The 26,255-nt window shown below is 30.9% G+C and overlaps 1 protein-coding gene across 1 annotated transcript; it reads left to right on the top strand.

The window, feature by feature from the left end:
* Positions 1–3,470: 3,470 nt before the first annotated feature.
* LOC110993346 lies at positions 3,471–25,954 on the top strand. Its single transcript, XM_045634706.1, has 8 exons — positions 3,471–3,695; positions 16,307–16,382; positions 17,735–17,929; positions 18,628–19,979; positions 20,376–21,176; positions 22,119–22,307; positions 22,908–23,041; positions 24,234–25,954. The coding sequence occupies exons 3-8, from the start codon at positions 17,735–17,737 to the stop codon at positions 24,473–24,475; spliced, it is 2,913 nt and encodes a 970-aa protein (XP_045490662.1). The 5' UTR covers positions 3,471–3,695; positions 16,307–16,382; the 3' UTR covers positions 24,476–25,954.
* The last annotated feature ends 301 nt before the right edge of the window (positions 25,955–26,255 follow it).

A 26,255-nucleotide genomic window follows, 5' to 3' on the forward strand; every position in this document is an offset into this window, starting at 1 on the left:
TACAACGATCCTTAAAGCAGCCTTTTAATCTTTAATATAAATATTAACCCAACCTAACCTTATTATAACTAGGTAGAGTCCTGCGAAAAGAGACCCGTTGTAATATTTAAGTTAGCTGCATTGTTAATTTACTGCAAATTACACAATAAAAATACATAGTTGTGTAAATTTTTTGAGAATAAATTAAATAACGCAAATATGGTATAAGTTTGCATTATCACCACGCTGCTTCTGTTTCCGCACACATTAGTCGATTTCTAAACTAGTGTACCTCATTTTAACTATAATTGTCTCCATTATAAAAACATTATGTATCGTACCAATTACGAAACATAATCTTCCAATTCAGTAGAATCAATATGAAAATAACTAATGAAAAAACACTAGTAGGTACATATAATAAGTATGTTAATTTTTGTTTGTACTTTTCTACTTGTACATCTTTGCATGTCATTGTTATTGGCTTATTTGGACCTATCGAAATTAACTTCATCATATAAATTCGAATATTTTGATATGTGATGTATTACTATTATAATTAATATTACCTATTATTACTACATATTACATTTTTAAATAAGATGAGACTATAAGCACCCTCTATTTGCGTATTGTTCAATTTATAAATACACATTTAAAAATATATAATTCTAGTTTAAGCGGTGTACATTTGTTGTCAAAAGCTAATCATCATTTAATCTAGGTGGCGCTATAAACAATTGGAATTTATAATAATTGTTAGTAAACAACTTGTTAGAAGAAGTTATTTGTTTATACTACAATATAAACTATATATAAATAACTTCTTCGATTCTCTGAAGAATTCCTTTTCGCTGCCCATTGAAGAAATAATAAATTGGCGTTTTATTATATTTTAAAATTTAAGATGGCGCGGCAACGAAGTCAGTCTTCTTGGCAACATCGCACCCGGGGTCAAGTGAGCAATGGATGCGATTTACTTCAAATTAGGAAGTTGTATTTTTGTACTTAGTTAATTCGTATTCTTAAGAAATCGATTTTAATTGTATGGCAATGAGGCTTTCATAATGTTATTTTTAAGTAATTTTTATTTCATTTAAGGCAGACTTCATCTTGATTGAATTAGCAAAATCGCTTGTGATCATTTCTTGGTGTAATTAAGGCCTTAATTCAATTAAAGGGGTATTCAATAAATAGTGATAGTAAGACACATTCTCTTTGGAAAGAAAAATTAATAAATACTGTTAGGTATAGCCCGTACTTTATATATTTTTTATTTTACATATATATAGGTTCACTCGCACCGCCGTTTAGCTGAAGGAAAAATGGCTGGATAATATTAAGGTTATTTGAATGGTGGAATCACTATTACGGGGACTTCGTACGCTGATAAATAGCTATGTTGCGTGGGGAAGCAGTGACGGTGCACACTCTATGTTTGTTTCATCAAGATTTGCGACGGCTGCCATCCAAGATAGTTTTACTACTGATGGAACATCCTCCATATTTACCCGACCTAGCTCTCGGCTTTCTATTTCCGCGGTTAAAGGAACATCTCAGGAGTCTGGGCCCAAGAATTTAACTACGATGACGCTGTAGTCGGGTTTTAAGGGATCACGATTTTTTAAGCAAACTTTACATTTAGAAACTAGATAAAGGCAACTACGACATAAAAAAAATTTTCATTAAACAACCCTAGTTAAGAGACTTTTTTCCATGTTAACCTAAATAATTTTTACCTTATGGAAAGATTTAATTCGGCAACGTACATAACTTTATTGCAAAATTACCAAATATCGTGCTTCAGACTTGAGGATGCTTGTTATAAACCTTTCTCTATTAATGTTGATATTAAAATTGTATATTAGATCCCTCACTAGTTTACAGGTTAAATCATTTAAATTCACCGACACGAGTATCTATGATATAAAACTAGATACCTACGCTAGATTATAATTAGAAATTTAATGAGCATTTGTCTTAATCGCCTTTGGTCATTGAAGCGATAAGTATACTAGAGTATAATTATGAACCGGATAACGGGTTGCTTACTCGATATTGAACGAGTTGTTTTACAAAAACGGACATTACAGTTTTGCTATTAAGTTTGAGGAAGGCGTATATATAATTTTTATTTTATTTAATCATTTATAGTTCATATTTAAAGAAAAGCAAATAACAAAAAATTATAAGCGATGCAACTGGCGGCCTGATTGCTAACAAGCGATCTCTTCCATCTAAACCTAGTGAGATAAAAAATTAAGGGTAGAAGGTAATTTAAATTAGGAGAGTGATTTAATAAATATAATTAATGACAATCGACCGGTTTGTATTTTATTGTAAAACAGTAATCTCAATTAAAATGTTATGGATTTTTGTTTTTTGTTTTGAACAATTCACAAATTATCATTATCATTTTTTCAATATGCACCCATAACATCAAACAATATTTTTTTGTCTAGAATACGTAAGAGGGCGGGGCGTATGTATATAATATATATAAATAAAAATAATATATAAAAACAAAATCTTTTTTTTTTGACATGGAACTTATTGCAGTATCACCGACGATATACATCCTTCGCAAAGTAAGCTAATTCTATATCCATAGGTAGTATTTATAAAATAAAATCTTTTTAACTCAATGCATTGCTACGTAATTTTTTTTCAATGCGGTATATAATATATCGTTACCAATGTAATCAACGTGTAATTATATCTTGAAAAATTATGAACTGAAAATAAGATTAAATGTAAAGGGCTGATTGAGGCATTACCTGAAAACTATGTAACACCTGTTATGATAGAAGAATCGTGAAGTTTATGAGGTTATTTACATACACAATTACTTTTAATTTTTTATTCAGATAGGCAAAACATGAACCTTTTTACAATTTAAATATATTAAATATATAATAAAATAATATATGTACATAGATATTCATCAACAATCAATGACATTTTAGTGCAAAATATTAACTATAATAAGTTTTCATCAATTTTTCCTTTCTTTACCTTAACACGCTAGGGAACACCTAAAAATAATCTCAAACTTTCACAGTGAAATATTTATGATATCACCGTATCACTATTACAGAATATGAGTTAATTACTCCATAAAACGTAATTTCATAGTTACTATGAGCATAAATTAACTATGAAAAATCTTCAAAAGAAACTTATCATACTTCCGTAAATAACTACTATAAAGTATACGTATAGACTATAATATAAGCTACTACAAAATTCGTAAGGAATTTAAAAAATATATTGTATTTTTTGTATTTTAAATAAAAAAAGCAAACAATTCTAAATACAATTTAAAATAACTAGTCCATAGAAACGGAATCAATTAAAAAAAAAGAATTAATTATTTGTTATCTGTATCATAAATATAATATCGAATATTTATGGAAGCGCTTGGCTGAGTCAAGTATAGCACCGTTGCATTTGTGGAGAATGTAAGCTTCAAGTAGTTGACCATCGTCCGGCAATCACAAAGCACGCATCTCATATACACTCACATGCAGTCTGCGGCTGGCATCCGAGGAATTTGAAGGCAATAAAAAATAAAAGTCTATGATCAGTTCCCGCGCTAATTGTTTTCCATTTTCAAATTGTGTTGTGTTTTCTCTGTGAGTGCATAATTAGCAGTTGTTTCATTTTTTCCGGATTTATGTAATCAAGTTTGGATTATTCGTAAACTCCTTATAATGGTAAGTGGATTTACTTTTAAAGTTTCTTTAATTTGGGTTTTTATATTGGGTTTCTTGTACTGTAAAATTCGTTCTGTAAATTTAATTTGATTTTTATTTGCGCAATTGCTCGTACGATTAAAGAAAATATTGTTAGGAATCCGTCTTGAACATTATATTAAACGTTGAATGCTGATTACGTTCTACAGAAAAATAACCAAAGGTTTTTCACATATGGTTGGGAACTGGAGTATTATTATTAGGTACATAACAAAATAGTATGTATAAATTATAAAATAACAGACGAACCCAAGAAGCGATCTCTTCCAGGCGACTCGACAAGCAACAAAATAGCACTGAGGACGATATCTGAATAAATATTGCCATAAAGCGTGAAAAAATGTGGTTTTCTCAAATTCTTTAAGACAGTGTATATGAGCACGCTATTAGCTTAAAACAAGAGACACTTACAACCAAACATATACCAATTTTAGTAGAGTCGTTGTGTATTGTATATTGCTAAATCAAGCGGGCAAGCAATCTAAACTTTGCGGGGAAATGCTTCAGTCAGAAAAGGAAACGAACAGTGAAAAAATAATTTTAACTGTATAAAACGGAAAAACCTAAGCCTTACTCTTTTTAGGACCTCAGGTTTTACTTCACACACGCCGGCAATTTTCGAGTGTAAGGCAGAGGAAGGCACGCTGGTTTCCTCACAATGTTTATACTATAAGTGTTAAATTCTGTATAGCCGTGATTGGAACGCATACCATTAGTGTTCAGAAGCGCCAGCTAAATACCACTGCTCTTCACAAAACGGAAGGATAAGTTAAATTCAAACTCAATTGCCTTCCTTGATGTTGATGTTGAGTTATGCATACTGATTATTACGTAGTAGAGTTACTTGTAAGCCGGCTTGTTTCCGGGCCTAGTGAAAATATGAGACAATTTTTTGGTGATAGTAAGTAATTTTTTTAACGTTAGGCACCTATAATTGTTTGCCCCGAGGTATACTTTGCACATTGATAAATGCTTTCATACAATATATAGATTCTTCACATATTATGCAGTCTAAAAGCACAATGAAGCAAGTTCTTTTTTTAGTATTTGACACGTTGTCTAATTATAAAAGGTTCTTACAATATTTACAGCGTACACACTTAAGAATTTTAAAAACTAGAATGTTCAATTTTTGTTCTTTCGGATCACTTACTTAACATCAGATAAAAACGTGTTTCTTCAAACAATAATAAATTTCCTATTAAAACATCAATGGAATGCGTATATTTCTAATACGCCATCTATTCACATTAAATCATAATGTTTAATAACTTCAAAGTATAGCTCTATTTGGAAGATGGTTTTATTAAAAATTTATGTAATAAAATGTACTTCATCATATTTTAATCACAATATTTCTACAGTACAATACTAATGTAAAATATTTTAAATGTGAAAGTGAGTATTATTTAAATATATTTACATATTATTATGTTTTTACACTTTAATCGTAAACTTAGAAATTTGGTTAGTATAAGATATTTATTCATATCTTTTATCTTCACAGTTAAAATTCAATCCGAGAAAAAAGTGTTTTCTTTAATTGTGTAAAAGCTATGTTAGTAAAAGACTACTATCTTTACAGTTTCTAAAATCTCACAGGTTTTATATTAATTATACAATTTAATAATCTTCTTACAATGTTTATCTATTCTAATATAATACAATATTTTTGTATCCATTTTAGTTTATTAGGACAACGTATACATCAGGACATTATACAACGTATACATCATTTATTAAATCATCATTTTTATTCTGTTAAGCCTTGCCTTTAGAATTCAAAATTTGATAGGTGCAATGATTATCGCCTAAATGTCCGCTGTAGGCAAGAAGGTATCTTACCAGTCCTTATGACGTTCAATGCGTTTAAACACGTAAAGAAGCTTCAAGTTTGTTACGTGTTAATTACTCTACAAATATACACATAATATTTGTGTAATTTATTACATTGTGATCAAACGTCATCTACGAATAAACTTCCGAATATTAGAATAAGATGGGGAAGACATATTATTCACAAGCATGCTACATCATCGATTCGAATAATCGCTGCGATGTAACCGTTTTCAGTCTCATGAGTAAAGTTTAAAAATCAATTTACTCAATTATAATTTTTGTATTAGTTATTTTCTTTATTAGGCTAAATTCAAGTATTTTAAGTATTGCTCCCAATACTACGTTATTTTAGTCAAATATTTTTAGAAAAGCTAATGACTTGTTTTTGTTTGTTGGATTAAACGAACTTATGAAAGAGGACAAATCTTTGTTTTATTATTAATGAACTATTGATTACTTAATGTCATGTGGAGCATGGTGTAACGGTTGCAGCTCCTTACAAATATTGTGTAAAACATAAAACTTGGTGATTAAAAATTGATGTTAACTATAATACTATATATAATTGAACTAATGGTTCAGATTCTTAAAATTACCTTTGTGTTATATAACATGCTATATGCAAATTAACTCAGGTGAAACTAGGGCTTAGGTAGTTTTTTTTTATATAACGCCAGCCACCTATAAAAAAATTTGAGTAGTTATTATCATACATAATATTTCAGCGGCTACAACAATAAACATATTGGCATCGGATTGCATGGATTACTTTGATTATTTTTTATTTTTATAAAGAAGAATATCGATGTTTGTGTTTAAACTACCTAAAAACTTTAAACTTTAAGCTGTGTGGCTTTATTCCATGGTAAATTCTATATTTCTTTGCTATTGCACACTAAATATACGTAAAAGTTCCAAATATATCATTATAAATGTAGCAATCACGTAAAAACTTAATTCTTCATTCTTCACTTTATTATAAACTTTATTAAATGGTTCTTAAAATTTGTCCACAAATTGGTCGTTTTCTAGAATCAATTCATTACTATACATAATACATTACAATTAAACTACTTGAAATTACAAAATATAAAAAGCCCTTGTGAACAATGGAAAATCTGAAAAAAATGGAGATTAAAAAAAAATTTTTTTTACATCTTAACAAGAAATACTGAATCACATGACATGCCGACATGCCGCGGTATTGTTCGCGTAAATAAAAAAAAACGGGATTTGAGCGCATCGCATCAGGTCGACATAACATTGGTTTTTATTTTCTATTTTACTCTTTAAGGAGAAAGGAACAAGGAGTTTCAGCCAAGTGGCTTCAGCGTGCGACTCTCATCCCTAAGGTTCGATCAGCAACTGTGCACCAATGGATTTTTCTCTATGTGCACATTTAACATTTGCTGGAAGGAACGCTCGGTATATAACGCTCGGTGAAGGAAAACATCGTGAGGAAACCGACCCAAAATGTCGATGCCGTGCATCATGCACAGGAGGCTGATAACCTACTAGCCTATTAATTTAACGTCATGAAACAGATACAGAAATGTGAGGCTCAGTCCTAAAAAGGTGGTAGTGCCACTGATTTATTTATTTTGAATAGGAAAGGAAATTTACATTAAACTCGTAGTTAATTCTGTAAAACGTTAAACCTGTTATGTAAATAAATCGCATAACAAACTCTTTCTAAACGCGTTTAAAATTATACTACACTATTTAACTTTCGTATTTTTATGAGTTGTGTTATATTAGGCTGCTACTGGATTAACTAACATTTATGTTTATAGCATATGATGCCCTTAGTCATGGTAGTGTCTTCTCGTGTGATACTGGACCTCCTCATATTCTATTTTAATCAGTCTTATGTGCCTATTAACCCGATACGGTTCAGTAGTTAAATAAGAAGACCGTTAGGTTTTAGGCTGTAATTATTAAAAACCACAGAGGAGGTAACAGTCTAGTAAACAAACATACAATTCTAATACGAATATATAGCAGTTGTTATCTTTTCTTGTCATGTTAGGAAGTGAGTTATGATAAAGTTTTTATAAATATTGAATCACTGATTTTGTTGATAGTACTTGAATTTAACGATTTGGGTAAAAATTGCATAAAGTATTCAGAAATCATCGAAACCTAGTTTCAAATTCACTAAATACTTCTTACCATACAAATAATTCTACATCCTTACCATACAAAATGCTTAGTAAAAGCTGCAAAACACCTTACTCCACATGCAATTTAATTAATAATGATTCAATCGAAAAAATCTCACAGTCTACTCTTATTTAGATTTCAGTGTTAACAAATACAAGTAATGATTTAAAAAAATAATTGCACATAATTAAGAATTAATTTTGTTTTTACAAAAAGATAATAAGTGATGACTAGAGATTGCATTCACTAATGAGAATCTGTAACATACTTTCAGAATGACTTGTGCTTTATCAAAAACTCTTGACAACTGAAATTTAGTCTTTCTAAACGCATACAAATATTTATCTAACAATGTTTGTAATAAAATTAACACGATGCAGACAAAATTAAAATTAAAAGAAGTTACTATATTTCCTATAATAAGTTCCCGTGTTAAGTATACACCGTGCAGAAAGTTTGTATCATGTTCATAAACGACGATTTACATTTTAATACATCGTTAAAAGCGAAGACAATAATTCTTCAATAACAGTTCTTGTTAAGTAAGCTGCGATCTCTACTGTTACATCGGAAGTACGAAAGAAAGGAACCAGCCGTTGAGCTCATTAAAATTGCTAAACAGTCATTGTCGAAACAAAAGCGAATGCATTTGAACACTGTTTTCACTTATTGTCCGACACGTCTCGGTTTTAACTGGTCAAGGATTCAAGTTCATGACAGCGCATTATCTCAATTCATCATTGAGCACTGTCACAAAAATTCATATAAAATGATTTAGCATTTCTTGAGACTAGTTTTAAGCTAGTCGGGCGGTAGTGAAAGTAATGTCAAAGGTGAAATAAAAACAATACAGTTTTTTGTTTTGATAAATTAGGATTGAGTTTTGGCTAAAGAGTAATTGACCGACTTTCGAATTTCAATAAATTCGGTCAGTATTAACTGTGTCACCTTAAAATTAAGAGATTAAATATACCTACTTTATTACATTCGAAAGATATTAAAAATCTGCATGTACATTCAGGTCTTTTTCTTTCTGAAAATGGAGACAGAAAAAGTATATCTGCTAGGATACGAAATCATATACGAAAATAGGCAGCCAAGTATACTGCCAAATAAAATCGACTAGAACAAATATTTCTATCCCATTTCTTTCATAAAAAGAAAATTCTTTTGTTACTTTCTATCAAACTTTACTTACTCTATATTAGACTGATACTTTTTATTAGATCTTTACCTCTTTCTTCGACTAAGTGAAGATATTTATGTTAAAGCACTTTAGTTATACCGCTGAACTATTTACCTATTTTGACTGACTAACAGTCACACTGACTTGACATATAATATAGATTTAATAATCTTTCAATGTAGATGGTCTTGTAAATTTTCCTTATAAGTCAATAAGTATAATGATTGATCGTACGCGTAGCAATGTTCAGGCAACTTTCTAGGGGAAATTGCATGAATCTCCTGAGAACTTGCTTCGCTTTGATTGCGAGTAATGGGATTTTAATTCTAGGAAATTTGTGGAAAATTAAATGTGTTTTTGCTTTTAAATATAGAACAAAACCCTCCTTATTCTCAAGCTTATTTAATTTCTGAAATATTGTGCATCCAACTATGGTCTATCATAAATGTGATACACTATTTCATACGCTTCCAAGCGTTAATAAAAATAAGGACATTATACGAAAAAGCTATGCAACACATAAATCATTCGAAAGATAAAAGCTCCGAATAAGAAACTTCGCGTTTCATGACGAATACCGCTATCTGACGGTCGTGAAACGCAACAATAGTGTTTATCCTACCAATATGTAATAAATAGCTTATTTGGAACTTATCCGGACATTGTGAAACAGACCCTAAATTTATAAAATCCTATAATTGAATTATAGTCCCTATTACAGAATCTCAAGTGGGTTACAATACATGGTATTAATGTTATTTTTAAATATAAATTAATATATCGTTTCCGAGGTAATCGTATATACAGCGGTCAGTTTAGATATTGACAAATTGTCAAAATAAATTACAAAAATTAAGAATTCGTTAACTATTCTTCCTGATTATTTTGTATATCAAAGTTGTATAACAAAAATACGGTTGCATACATAACTAAGTATCGCATAAAGTTAAACATTAAGTTGTAATACATGGTATTTGCATGATAAACCATTTTTAAATGTTGTAACAAGTCTACTTGTAATGAGCCACAACGTAACAGTGATTACTTAATGCAACGTAATATTTATATGCAAATGACATGAAAAACATAATCTTAGCTTTGCTTCCTGAAACTAACAGAAACATCTGTAAGGAAGCTGTGATTTATTATAATAGTACAATTGTCACTCGTAGCGCGTTGTGACTATTTAGAAGATGTTATCGTAATGTGTGTATAAAATAATAATTTGTGTTTATCTCATAAATTAAACGAATGTACAATTTGTACCGAAATTTGACATATAAATTGTATTGTATCAATTAAATATAGTAATTAACAAACAATTAATACAGTGCTCTTAACTTTTCAAATGCGGCTAAAAGAAGAAAGCAAATTCATATTTAAATGTGCCTATTAAGTTTTTTTATTTTCGTTTACATACGTTCGTTAACAGCTGAAAATATTGTATTAAACCATCAATGTTTTTACTAAAGAAATAGTTTATTAGTACTCAACTTATTTCCGTAGACTAGATCTTCCAGCGATTGTCACGCCTTGAGGTTTCAAATGCTTAAGTACAGTTGTTACCGCACGTTATAATTACCTAACTGATTTTAAAAACTAAGTCTTAGGCTCGGTAAACCCATATGTGAGCTAGTTTGATCTAAACGCTAGTAATAATAAAGTAAAATGTTCATATGTCTCATAATAATTCAAACTCATTTCAACGCTAACATTAACTTTCTACTATTCAAATGCGATTAAATTATTTAATTCATAACAATTTTTTACAAATGTATACTATCACGAAGTATAAATTAACAACCGAGGCACATACATGTAACTCAATAAAAATATCAAACGCATTATTACTTATTGCATTTAAAATATCTTATCAAATTTATATCAGATCTGACAATATCTAAATAAGATTTGTGTATACGATCTCTATCTATATCTCTCCCCATTGGAAATTTTCTCAGTACCGGTGTAAAGCCAGACTGGTTGCTAATAATTCCCCCCATACACCATCGATCTATTACTATCACTTTCACTATATTTATAAACAATTTTAATAAGCGTGATTAATAGTCAAGCTTTTACTTTGAAGTGGAGATTAATAAATATTTTTATAATTTCATTTGCATAACTAACCGGTTCTGAGTGTGCACATGGCTATGATGAAAATTTTTTTAGTAGAAATATCAAATTATTTATTTCAAAATCAATATTATTAAGATGTCCATCAAAGTTCGAATATTTGCTTATTTACTACATTTGATACTAAACAAGATGTATATAAAAATTGTAACTGCGCATGCAGAATTCTTATTATAAAGTTGGCGTGCCGTATGTAGATTGTATTGTATTATGTTATCTAAAAATAAATGATCTGTATAGAAATTTTATAAAAAAAAAATATACGTTTACTGCAATTTTATAATATTAAATATGAAAAATATTCTGATACATAATTGTAAACACATTTTCCAACCCTAAATATAAAAAAGTAGATTTCAAATCTAAGTAGATCAGGTCACGATTGGCGAATATAAGCTAAGAAAAAGCGAGTAAATGAGATATTACAGTCTGATGTTATCTCTAGGTAATGATAGGTCATCGCGTATTAATGAGCTAAGCCTATGTGCCTATAAACCTAGATCTAGCCTGTGATTCATATAATAACGGGGCTTTATTCTCTTAACGTTGTAACATGTGTTTAGTAATATAATACTTTTTCATATTGAGAAACTTTATCAAATTGTGTAAGATTGGCAAATTTCAAAATTTGTGTAGATTATGTATAAATTAAGCAGGTTGTGAATAAGGAAGGTTTTGATCATATCATGTCATGAAAACAAATCCTAATTTTCCTAAAGTCGATTTAGGTGATTCATAGATAAATTTAATAATTTTTTTAAATGTACATCATATTATTTATTAGTTAGTTAGAAAAGCTTTTCAAGTCCAGTTACTCAAAAGTACAAGTAAGATACAGTAAATCAAAAGTAATGCGTGTGCGCGGTCTGTCCTCAGTGCGTCCCTCAGTGAAAGCGGGTGAACAACGTCACGAGATGACGAGAAAACTCGTAAATATTAACATCTTGAAATGATTAGCTGTTAATTTTAGAAAATGCTACTAATCCATTAACATTCCATATATTTGATATGATAATGTATTTAAGTTGTAAGATTGTAATACATCATAGACACAATTGCAGTTCGTAAGGAATTATAAAATATACTTATATGCTGTGTTTTAACTGTTATTTAGGAAGAGAATTTTATAGTCAAATCTCGTAGAGGCAAGGATTCAAAGTAACATATATAACATAACACTAAATATTTTATAGATCTAGTAATTATGAATATTTAACTAATTATTATTTGATCAATGCGTAATTTAGTTTATGCTGGAATAAGGTTATGATTTATTTAGCCTCAATTTAAATAAAATCTGTATCAGGTAACGAGTACAAACCATAATATCAAACCTGCTGCAATTAATCGAACATGAAAACCAGAATTATCAAGATGCGTGAACGGTAAATGGGGAAATTTTAATGGTAAGATGACAGTGAAACTTCGTAATAAATTCACGGTGCTTACAGTAAGTGGGGTACTAACTGTAGCCTGCAGCAGGGCAGTAAGATACGGTCCAGGCCCCGTTATCTGCAATCTTTTGATTGAATCTAGGCGCCGATTTATCCGATTGTCTTATTGATGGGCGCATGCTCGATCATTGCCACTAGTAATATTGTAAAATAAGGTTCCATAAAATAAGTAATTTTGAAATAAATTAGAGATTATCGGACTTGATACAAGTAAAATAATTAAAGGAACCAACGAAGAATGTGTATTGAGACAAAATATAAAATTATGTAATAAATAGAAAATTACATTAGGAATAGTTTGAATGAACTGATTGAACGAATTTATTTGTTATTTACGCGCAAAGACAATATTACCTATCTGACTAGTTAAGAATGATGGATAGATTAAATTTTAAATATAATTTGTAAGCACCAGGCAACAAAACAGATTCTAAATATGCTTAATTTTAAGTAAATTACTTGTCTACATAAATTATAAATCTAAAACAACTGTATAATTACACATATTTCTCGATATGCTAAATGAACGTGAGACATCAATCACTCATTTCACTGCATACTTTCTGTTGACACTAATGATAATTAGCATAATTTATAACGATTGTGTTTAGAATTTTATAATGCAATAAAATAGTCGCCATAGTTTAGGAAAATACTACATAAAATGTGCCTTTTTCATTATTATTACATAGCTTACGAACCTTCTACTAAAAATATGTTTACTGTAAACTTTACTTGATCCCATTGGCCTTGAAATATATATGTGCATCTTAATGTCGAATGAATCATACTAGCTTGTTATTAAACAAATCCTGAAATCCAATCCTAATCCTGCTAGTACATAGTGTTTTATTGTCAAGTTATATAAACCTAAAACATGTTATGTTATGTGACCTAATTAAAGGATCTAGGCTCTTAATTATTAAACTGATTTAAAATTATAAAACAATTCCACTGCACACTTCGTTGACTATTCGAAACATCATTTTATTCTATAATAGTAATAACAAATTAATTAATTGAATTATTCGGTGAATGCGTTCAACCTATTTTTTTATTGTATAATAATAATAATAAATATCCAATTAATTTTAAAAACAGTGTACAAAATTTTCCGCGTAAGTTAGTGTTACATAATTATTGAGGCTACTTCATATATGTAGTTGTTTCGACCTGTTTGATGTACGCTATTTATTAAGGATCTTTTTCGCAATTCAACAATTTTTATAACGGAACATTCTAGTTCAAGTGAGTTTAACACGAAATTTGTACGCTTAACTAGGTCAGTAATGCCGGTGCCAAATACCAAATACGATATACAGAATGGTGATCGACTAGTTCTACATAAACAAATGTTGACCGTAGGTTTTACTACTTATGTAGTAAGCATATTTTTCTAAAATAAGGTAAAACAACGATAGATGGACCTTTTTAATAATATATTTTATTTACGTTTGAACAATATATTGAAGGTCTGGTTCACAGCTTATATGTTAAGCTGTGAACCAGAGTCTTAAAAATACCTTAATAAGTATCGGTTATAGACAGAGATAGTTCTTATTAGAATAATTCGAGTAATTTTAATTCTTACCAAACATTGTATTTTTATTGTATGCCATGTAAACACGTATGCAGCAGTAAATTTTACAGCTTTTTAGACAATAAAGAGAAAACCAACCACATAATACAACTTCTCTCTAACACACGACAATGAATAAACATTTCCACACTATAATGAAAATGCATTTAGCATTCTCATATTTTATGTTTAAGACGGTATATGTTAAAGTATTTATCGTACACATTTCCATTTGTTTTTTAATATGTTTACTCGTAAAAATAGCTAATATGCTTGTCTATCAAAGTAGAGTGTGAGCTTTCTAGTAAGCCCGTATGATTGATTATTATCAATCCTGATGTTGTGTGGGAACCTCTTTTTGTCACTAATGGACGTTTCTTGGTGTACAATTAAAGCTTGGTCGTCTGGTGAAGAAAAACATCGCTGTACCGACAATAGGCTATCAAACTAAATACGACACAAAGTGTAATATAGGCTTGCTCTTCAACGCTTAAATACAATCGTTAGAGTAAGCTTAAGCAATTGTAGCTTATATGTAGTAGCTGTTGTTAGCTTATAGTGTAGTTTAGTAGTTTTTATTATATGCGCTATTCCCTGAGAGCATGGTTATACTATACAATAAGGACGTGCCTATCCACCCTAAAATGAACCTCGCTCGAACCCCGGCTAACAATACAATACAATAAATTTTTCGCCGTTGTATAAAAATCATCATGTGTAACTTAAAACACTTACAAACTGTAAAAATCATATTATAATTTTCCAATACACATTTTCATCGAGTACACGTATTGTTAGCGGAAGTATTTATGTAATGGGAACAATACACTGGCTAATTATTCAATAAAACATCGGTTCTCATCAAGCGAATCTTGCGCAATATTAATTTTGCTAAAAACGGTCATAAATCATGATATTAATATGTAATACAACAGGGAAACTTATAATTAATTTGCGATTTCTGATTTCAATCATTCAGAATGCTTTTTAAGGGTTTATTCTGTAAAAGTACAAATGCTATAATGGACTAAGCTGTGCTAAAGGAAACAGTATATTGTAAACAATGAATTATATCAAAAGAAGTAATTTTTGTTCATTTTTCACATTGTTTTTCCTAACACCGCAGCAGCACCATCGAAATAGTGTTTCTAATAACTAATAAGGCATAAAACTAAAATTCGAAGAAAGTTCATCAAGTCGATATTATATGTATATTTTGATTCAACAGTCTATTATATAAAAAAAACTTTCTACACAAAAGTATAAACAAAATAAATCTAAATGCCTGAGTTTAAAATTTAAATTTTAACCGTAGTTCACTACAATGATAATTTGTACTCTCACTTTCACATAATACTATAATTTGAATAATCGTTTTGTGTTAATTGACAAAACGAACTATGTAATGTGATTAATCGCAGACAATTATTTATTTAACTTTATGTATATTACGTAAGTATCATAATATTATTAAAACTTTTACGTATTCGTTAAACCATAGACTTTATTAATTGATAGTGATTATCACACAACATATTATCAATGAATACAATTAAAAACTCAGACTTAAGTGTTCAGTTAAATTTTATTATATTTAAAATATAGTCAACTACAGTCAAAGCGACTAGTGGGGATAATCCGTTAGCTCGAGATGACTTTTATTACACAGCGGTATATTTAGTTGGATTACGATTAATGAAAGAAAAAATAAATGTAATTAAAGAAAAATTTGCTAGATACTTTAGAAAATAATATATTGCTAATTAAAACCAAAATAAATAAAATATTGTCGAAGAATAACAAGTCGAAGAGTAAAAAGCATATATTATGTCTATTGTAAGAATAAATAAAATCATGTATATTAGGAACCTCTATTGGAGCCTTTAGGAAAACATTATTTATATGTAGATTGTTTGATTCAATTTGTTGACACAACGTTTGTAATTTCCAATATGTAATCTAAATATTATGTTATGAGGATTCAACAGTGCTGTGTGAACTTTTTGGTTTACTTTATATATGCATTTGTATATCATCATATTATATTAACATTATTTTTCTCTAAATTATTACTATTAGTATAAGTAAAAGATTTGGCAACGCTTATTATATTTTCAGGATTTCTTATTTGTATTTATTTATTTTTTATTTGTTAATGATAAAATTTGTACAAATTTTGGACAGATATATCTTAGGTTTTCCTTGTTTACAGTATTTCGGAAATGTGGATGGATCTGTGACAGCATGCTAGTACTATATGGGCCTGAGGCCCATGCACAACCGCAGAGGTAAAAAAATTATTTTCTTAATTAGTTTTAAACATGAAGAAATTTGTCACTGCAATTATCAAATAAGATATATAAGATATATATATACATATATAACATCTAGATATATTATTACTAATAAGAAACATTCATAACAAACTCTCGCGTTTTCGTTAATGCTTTGAGTTAAAAACATCATTAAAATTCAGTTGTGAATATGAAATATTTTCTAATGTGAGATCTAAAAAAAAAATCTAAAATAGATTTGTATAACAATTTGTGTGATATTTTCCTTTAATACTGAATGTCTAGTTCTAATCAATAGATTGCTTCGGTATGGAATAACGGGCAGGTGAAAGTTGGCAAAAGCCATGTCATGAGACCTTCAAACCATCTTTATTAATCAAAATATTTTTTGGAGAAAGTTTTGCATATCTGACAATGCAATAAATTATATATGCGTTCATATTTCATACTTTTAGTCAAGAAGTTAAAGAATCTATCCGTTTAATAATAAGAAGTATTTAAAGATTGAAATGAATCGTCAAATCATAGTTTCGTTTAAATAACTTTTCTTACCTATGCCTAGAAAACATGATGGAACTCTTTGCCCTTCAATACAAATGATGCGTCCGATGGTGTTTTTAACGACATAACATTCCGTCCAATACTATTACTATTACATATATAATCTACCTAAATATTCTTAGTTATACTTTTAACCATAACCCGGAAAATTGATTCTTTCCAATTAATAGCGTGACTTGTACAAAGTCGTCCCAATCTACCGCAAGTAAAGCCGCGGACAGAGGCAAGTTTCATGTAACAATAGAATTTCAAATGACTTCTTAAACGAGTGTTGACCGGTCACCATTTTAAATCGTTCACGTAAGTTAACAGAATGCGTAAATCTCCACACCGTTAGTTACATCACGGCCGAGTGAAAATTTTCAAAATAAAGTTTCACTTTTATGTTTTACAGTTAAGCAAGTATCATGGTGATTAAGTGCTTTCTTTGAACTCTATGTCACAAATATTCATTTACCTCATACTTTATAGTTATGGGAAAATAGATCTTTAAAGGCAAAAACGTGATTTAGAATCCGCATATGTAATTTAAGATGCGGTAATATATTGCAGAGGAAACCCATTTTTTTAAATAAGAAGATTATTTCTTATAAATAATTATATTTGGAACGAAAATAAAATATTGGGAATATAAAAACTGTAAATTAATATTTTTATAAAGTCGAAACATCTTAATTTGAAAACACTGGAACACATTTAACAATAGAACTCTTCGTTGCATTAACGCGTTTATTGCTGTTAATTATGGTTCATTTTAGATGCAAATTAATTCTTCTAACCCCCAGATGGTAACTTGCGATGATACACCAGTCGGCTTCCACCTGGCCGGCCGCGAGGATGACGGGCCACGTGCGCACGCGTCTTGCGCTTCCTCCCTCTCACATTACAAACAGAAGATCGACGCGCTCTTTGACGATAATCGCTCAGTAAGCAGTCAACAGTATGGATCTACGTCGGATATAGGCAGGAGAGATAGTAAGGTTAGTCCATTTTACTGCTTGGGTTTTATGTAAATTATCAATATCAATTATCAATCTATCTGTATTTGTAGGTTAAAATGTGTGATTTTTTGGATATTTAACATATCTATGCTTGTAGTTAAAAAAGTGCTGCCATACGGGTGCTTTTAAGAGCTTCTATTACAAATGACTAAAATGTCTCATATTTAAACTGGCTTAGTTTTTTTTGAGGCTTAAGCCTAAACGTGTGTTGTAAAATTAAAAGCGGTTTAAGCGGCATATCCAAACGTATAATATAATGTATCCTAACCTATCCTATCCTTTTGTCTTCGAATAAGAAACAACCTTTTTATAAAACTTTTCTTAAAGAACAATTGACGGATTTAAGACGGGTATTTCTTGTTGTACTGGAAATTTCTACACAACGATTACATTAATCAAACATAAAATGTGGGAACAATGCAATGTACATTTGAGTTCCTGTTTGATGGAACTTTTTATTATAGAGTAGTTGACGACCGACTTCCTACTTTGTTTAAACTTGAAAAATTTTGGTCACCTTTCTTTCTCATTTTTTTTATCCATTTATATAAAAAATAGGGTTTAGAGCTGTAAGCGTTATACAAACAAATAAATAAATTATTTATTAGTTATATCTTTGCATATAGTTGGTACTCAGTTTAAGCTGTGTAAATTATAAGTAAATTATTTATTTACAGAAAAGTATCACGCGGGATAAAACAACGTTAATAGAGGATGACAGCGGATTCTGCGATAGAGAGATAAAAAAAATCAATAATGAAGTCCAGGATCGTATAGCGAAGATGTTTGCGGATATGGCGGAACAATCACGAAAACCAGATACGATTGGTGAACACCAATTCAATGTACACTATCTTGGTTCTACTCCACTGCAGAGTAAGGTCACAAGTCTATCTGGACTACAAACACCTTTAAAAGATCTATATTTTGCATATAGAAGAAATTTTCGAAACAAAAATACACTTACTGGCAGGTTACAAATATCAAAGAGTGGACTGAAAGTTCGATATAAAGGCGAGAAAGGGGACTTAGAACAATTGAATCCGTTCCCTACAATTGCGGTTTGGTCGGCAGTAAAGTTTGTCGTCCAAAAATCAGAAAAAGATTCGACTGAATCAAGTTACGCATTTTTGCCTCTAATCACTGATCCGGATAATATAGATCGTCATGCTTTATTTAAGACATTGGAGACATCAGAAAAGAAATATATCCTCTCCCACAACGAAAACACCCACTCACCTCTTTTCGCTGTTGTGATGAGGAAGATTGGAGTCGCTAAACAACTTGAGTGTCATGGTTTTGTATGTCAGACGACTGAGGATGCTATCGTTATAGCAGCCACGTTATACAAATCCCTCATGTCACATATGAGTCGTCAAGGTCATACCGATAACAAGAAACTGAAAAATCGAAATGGAGTCAGCTGTATGAGCATTGCGAGCAGTATTACAGTCAATGATATTCCAATTAGACCACCAAGAAAAAAACGTAGCACATCATCATATAGTGGTGATAGTGATAGAGCTGATGGATTTTCAGCCAGTGAATCGTTTAGAGAAAAATCAAGAAATGATAGTTTTAAAGAATTATTAATATCATCTCCACCCGTACTTCCTCTTGATGCGAAGCGTATAACTGTCGAGGAAGTAAGAGCTAAATTAGATTCAATTAAAGATAAGAGCGTAGCACGTGAGAGAAAGCTAATGGAAACACTACCACAAGTTTCAAACAACTCACCCCAAAATCCGCAAAGCAGTAGTGAATCAACAGTTCGAAGTAAGGTATCGGAAAAAATTGAATTATTTCGTGAATTAGAAAGACGGAAGAGTATAAAACGTCCACCAACACATCCTCCTCCAGTACCTATTAAATCACAAACATCAGATACTAAGGAACCTTTGAGAAGAACCCACAGTGGCAGACAATTGATGGGTGAAACTGGCGATATTCTTACAAAGGTAGCGATACCGAGATCTGGCAGCTTTCTCAACGCAGGTGGACTTACTCGGTATAAATCTATAGGCCACAGGTAGGTTTTTTATTTTATATCCCTATCCGTTATTTATTGCACCAGACAGGTCTTAAATGAATACGTTTAAAATGTTAGAAACTACTGGAACACAATCATACAATACATCTTCTAGTCTAATGAGCTTAGGCAACGTTACATCAACAAAGTTGTTTATTAATTGCCATGTGCAGCATTCATTCCATGAGTATACAAATCCAAAGAACTGTAGACCTGTGTACCCACTTTAGTAGAATAATTATCGCTACTAAACTATATTTTTCTATAAACTTGCCAAGTCTGATTTAACACATTGCGTGCTAACTGCACCATTACATTCACGACTGCTAACTTCATTAATTTTAAATTGTTTAATATCCTCATCATAATCATAATTGGAATCAATCTCCTTTTCAGAAATAACGGCAAGAAGGGCGGGGGTTCACCATTGGGTTTCAATGAATTATTTCACGAATTCAAAGTACAAGAAAACCTACATTCAATGGATGAAATATTGAGCGTCATAATCGACCCAGACGGGATGTCATTCAATGATTTAAAACCCATTTATAAAGAATTTCTCTTAAAATTAGCAGTAACGTTAACTAAAGATGAAATATTTCAGCATAGCAAAGCAATAATGAAAAAACAGAAGAAGAAAATTCTACGGCGTAATACATTTCAGATAAAGCGAAGAAAATTTTTCAAAGGCTCTAGTGGGCTGCGGATGGTATTTAGGTTTCCGTTTGGGAAAAAGAAAGAAAAGAAGAAAGCTCCAGTTGCGGAAGTAAATGATGCTTTAGAAGTAAAAGAGCCCGTTTCTGAAAGTTCAGTTTCTACATCTAGTTATGATTTGAGACAGTTTAAACCTAAAGAGCCTCCGGTGATAACAACAAAACGACAAAATATGAAAAGAAATTCCAGACGATCGGAAAAAGTCCACGTATCCGAACGAAAAGGGAAATTGTCGAGGCCTGGAGAGAGAACCTCCTCTGAAGATTCGGACTTTTTGACGCTGAGCAATCGATTGGGATGCCAAAACCGCAATAGTTCAAGTGGCTACGTTTCGTGTTCCGAGTGTGAATCCGAAAGCTGCATGGACAGATGTTATTGTTCATTAAAAGATTGCAAATCCAAATGTTATTGCTCGGCTATAGAGACCGGAAAAGATTCAGCGAAGGCGAAGTTATTAGGAAAAAATTGTAAAGAATGTTCGAAGTAAGTAAACAAGTTATTTAGAATCATCAGAGCACTTTCTCGCATTATTTATTCCTTTCTATTTCGGCCATTTATAAACCTTATCTTGTAATAACAATTCATTGCGTTTTAAATCTAGACTTAATTAAAACATTAGTCAATGTCACGAAACTATTATAAACTAGAAATATTTCCAATTTAAATCTAAAACTATTATAGCAAATTACTTTAAGATAAGCTTATCGTCGTAAAGCTTTATAATCGCATTTTAATTGAATTCTATATCCTTATGCTAGTTTCGCTCGAACACGTTTTTCGTGCATTTCTCTACTTTCGTTTACTTCATATATATCATTCGAATTTAATAAGAGTGCATCTTCGCGCAAAGAATTAATTATATTAGCAGGCTCATTCGCTAACGCAAAGGAATGCGTGCCTTATTTATTAGGTATTTATAGTTCGTTATTAGAGTTTCTAAGTGAAGAAATATAATGTTGTTTATCAGAGCGTGGCTCGTCTGTGGCTCGAGACGCCTCATGAGTAACTAAACCAAATTAAAATTACTTAGCTCTATGAATTTATAATCGCGCTAATAGGACTTTCCTCGTACAAATTTTTACTTTTATTGGCTGCTTTCTGTTGTGCCCACTATTAAGTTAATTAGATTTAAAATCAGCGTCTACCGTCACTTTCATTCGGCGCTTTTGGAATTAATTTAAATTATTTGACCAATTCGAGAAGTTTCTTTAAATTTCATTAATAATCTAAACGCTAACAACCCTAAATGGTTAAGGTCATACATTTACCATTTAGAGTCATCTTAAAAATTGCCTGTTTATAATATATTATTTTATTGATATTAAAGATAAATTCGATTTATTAACTAAAATAAATAGTAGTCGTTCATTTCCTTTCCAATATTAACAAATGAAATTTGCTGAAACGTAAAGTTCTAATTTTCAGGGAGATTTACGAAGCAGATTATAGCTATTGCAGCTGTGATTCCGAAAGCTGTGAAGATAGCAACAAGTGCTATTGCGCAGGTCCGCGTCGTAGCGCACAGAGCTTAGAGTATTTGAAGGGTGGGCGTGCGACGTACACCGACAAACTGCGACGGGCCTTTGATGATCACGATGGGAAGACTAGAAGCAGGTGAGGTTTTTCTTATTGCATTTAAGTCTTATTTGTTTATCCGTCTCTTGATAGCTGAAGTTCAATAGCTTCAACCCATGATGATACTAATAGCTGTTCTTATGCCTTCTAGAAATGTGTGTGGGCAAGTATAAGACAATACACCAGACGAGGCTTCTGCCTATTTACAGGAGCCTATTCAATAAAATACTAATAATAACATTAATAATAAAAACAATTATTAGGTGCTACAACTCTAAATGTACCTACGTCAGATTGCATCCGTTTCTGCCATCATTTTCATTTTATAGACAAGTACAAGATCAGGCTTCTGTGTCAGACATATGTCATCGTGTTTAGTGTTTGTCGCTTTCCTCATGTTTGCATTCAGCCTAGGAGCAAGTTCTCATAAAAAAATTAAGTAAATTCTATTGGTGCACTAGCCGTGATTCGAACACACATCTTCAAAAATGATAGTCGCACACTTAAGGCACAGGGCCAACACTGCACAATTTTATTACTACTAACATTAATAGTAAAAGTTTTATATGAGTACATATAGTGAAATATTTTTTCGTATAACTCATGTATCCCTCTAATTTGATTTTGTTTTAATTAAAGGTCCGGTGCGTCGAGCCGTCGCCGTGAAGAACGTCGGCGCGCACGCAGCTCAGACAGCCTCGCGTTGGATTACGAGTTACTTTTACAGAATAAGCCGCGGGACACAAGAGCAAGGAACATGCAGCGCCTTACTGGTATGACTTACAACTAAACAGATTTGTGTGCTTTTGATGTCTTTAGTTCTTATAATCATATGTTCCTTTAGTGTATGAGGTGCATTTATTTATGTTTTCACTATTTATACTTGTTTAGTCTTTTCGTTTGTATTGTAGTAATTAAAATATAAAAACCCTATTCTGCATACACTAAATTCGTCGCGTCTAAATCGAGACCTTTATCCTATATGGAAAGTACAATTGAGGAAAAATGAACTTTACTACTAATTACTAATTAGGACCTGGATGACCGGGTTTTTGTGGAAATTTTATTTAAGTACGAATTACATACTAATAAAATTATGAAATATGAATATAATTATTGAATAAAGATAATTATATTCATATTTAAGTTTTTATTTGACTGACATCTTTAAACGAGCAATTCTATTAAACTATAAAATAATAAAACAAATAAAATGACATTTTCTAGAAATGATTCCTAGCTAAATCGATTTATCGCCCCCGAAACCCTCTGTATACTAAATTTCATGAAAATCGTTGGAGCCGATTCCGTGATTCCAATTATATATATATATATATATACAAGAATTGCTCGTTTAAAGATATAAGATAAGATTATTATAGAGCCTTGTTTAATGTTTAACCGAAACAGATTAATTGATTTTTAAACTAATGGGGAACATGAGAACACTATATTGGCGAGTCTAGTTAAAAGCAAAGGAAAAAAATATCGCGTTGAATGTCTGTGACTGCACAAGATAAACTATACATCAATCTCAATCAAACGAAACGCACAATCAAATAATCCAAATCAAAATATCATTTATTAATGTAACTTAATGTAAACTTATGAACTCCAGCCTATAGTAATATAAAGCTATATTATACAAAATATAATTTACTCGAACTAAAGCATTTTGTAATTTATTTTAGACAACTTTTTGCTCTTAAAAGAGTAATATTAGCTTTGTGGCTCACGTCGTAGGTTTGAACCCCCACCACATAGACTTTCTGTCTATGTGCCTATTTAAAACTCACGCGTACGGTGAAAATATCTATAGGAAACCGACATGCTTAGACCAAAAAGCCCACGACATGTGTTGACAGATGACTGATCATCTACTTGCATTTAGAAAAAAAGTATCCCGAAACAGATACAGTGCCATTGTTTTTTTTTTCACTCTAAAATTATTTCTTACAATTCCAGTCCGAAGCACGGGCGCGGGCTCTCATGACGCCCTGAGCGTGAAGAAGTCAGCCGAAATGGCGGCCTTATTCGCGGACGTGAGATTATCGCAAAGGACTGACGTACGATCGTTGATGGGAGGGAGGCGACCTCGTCCCGGCGCTTTGCCTCCAAGTGGTGCTCCGCCCCTCGCGACAATGTTCGACCATAGACCCTTGAGCAGGAACGCCAGCCTCGAAGATACACTGGGGTACTTTCCTTAAAATGGATACAGTGCGTATTTTAGAGAAATAAATATTCTACAAGTGTCGGTCAATGTACGATTTTCGATAGTTTGGAGTTTCCAGAATTCCGAATGAAATAATTTGACCGCAATTACTTACAGTGAATATAAATTGACCCAGAAATTCATGTAAATCAACACAATAAAGAAATATGGAGGAATCTGAGGTGATACACTTCTAGTTCGTAGATTCTTATAATTTTAAAAATTTTCAGTAACTCAAGAATTTTTTTTATTAAACTCTCTCACTGTTTGTTCTGATTTTAATAAATAAAAGGATGGGTTCTTCTTTTGGTGCATCGACAGTAGTGATAGATAGGTTTGTCAGTTAAAAATTTACCCATTTGCAAAAATTTTTTTGTATTGTTCAATCAATCGCAGAAAATCGCAAAAGTATATTTAAAATAAAGAAAAATTATTTTAAATACACTTTTGCGATTTTTAATACATTATGTATGTATTAAAAAAATATTTTAGAATTTATAATAATGTTACTAGGCACGATGATGTAAATCACATATATTATATATGTATGTGATATCGTATCTCAATCAATTTACCACCTTATTTAATTAAGGCCGTAAATTATTTATCTATATATTTATTTCGTAAGTTAACTTTGAGTCAGTTTTTTATACACGTGTATAATTTTTATGAAAATAAGTCCTTGCGGAATTGGAAGTCCTAAATAACGTATATTTTGAAAAATATATGCTTATTATGCAAAATTTTGAATGTAATCATATTTTTTTTATTTGGACCACAAAATTAGGACAAACACATGTCAAAATTAACATACATACGAAAATATATAAAGCGGTGTCGTCCCTAAAACATGTGGACACGACCAGCGAAATCAGGTAGATACAATAAACAGTGTTAATACAAAAACAACCATAAATTTAAAAATAAAAACTGTAAAGAATTAAACTATTTGAAGCAAGAAAAGAAATTATCGGTATTGTGTCCTAATTTTACTCTTAACTGAGGCCAGCAAACTTTGAAAAATGTCAATAAATAATATCGTAGAAAGCCGTGTCATTTTCAAGGTAATTATTACGATACATACTGTAAGCATTTGAGACGAAAACTTTTTTGTGAAGAAAACCGTAAATATTTACTTTACTTTTAATTTGAAAGTAATTAAGTAGGCTTTATATGGACCCCAATGTAACATTAACTTGAAATCCTTGCCAACATGAATTGCCTGACATGTAATCGTATCAATGTACATATCTTTATTATTTTATCGATGTAATTAATAAATTTTAATTTATTCTGTAGGCAATATTTGTAAGTGAAACCTGCAATAATGTTCCAATATTTCATAAGTGTAAATAAACATTTAAACATTTATATTTGACGTTGTGCAATGACAGTGCAATATTTAGAATCTACTTGCTAATGCGATATTTGTGCAATAATTAATGATCTGTTAATAAAGTTATTATGAAAAATTGTTTTTATTTTATTACCAACTTTTTGAAAAAAATTTGACACAACTCCAACAGATGGCGCTGTGTTAAAAGTCATAATCTAACTTTCACATAAGTTCTCCTACGGTTTCCCTTGATTAATTTACTACTATGTAATATAACAAAAACCTTAGCCACAGCAACGCTTGGCCGAGTCTGCTAGTAGTTTATAAAGCACGCATAACGCATAGTGTATGGGACACTTTAAAATTTAATACAAATTGCGAAAACAATATTATCTTACAACATTAATAATTATTAGACTATCGACTAAACATATGATAC

This window comes from Pieris rapae, chromosome 3 (genome assembly GCF_905147795.1).
Source record: "Pieris rapae chromosome 3, ilPieRapa1.1, whole genome shotgun sequence".
NCBI classification, from domain to species: Eukaryota; Metazoa; Arthropoda; class Insecta; order Lepidoptera; family Pieridae; genus Pieris; species Pieris rapae.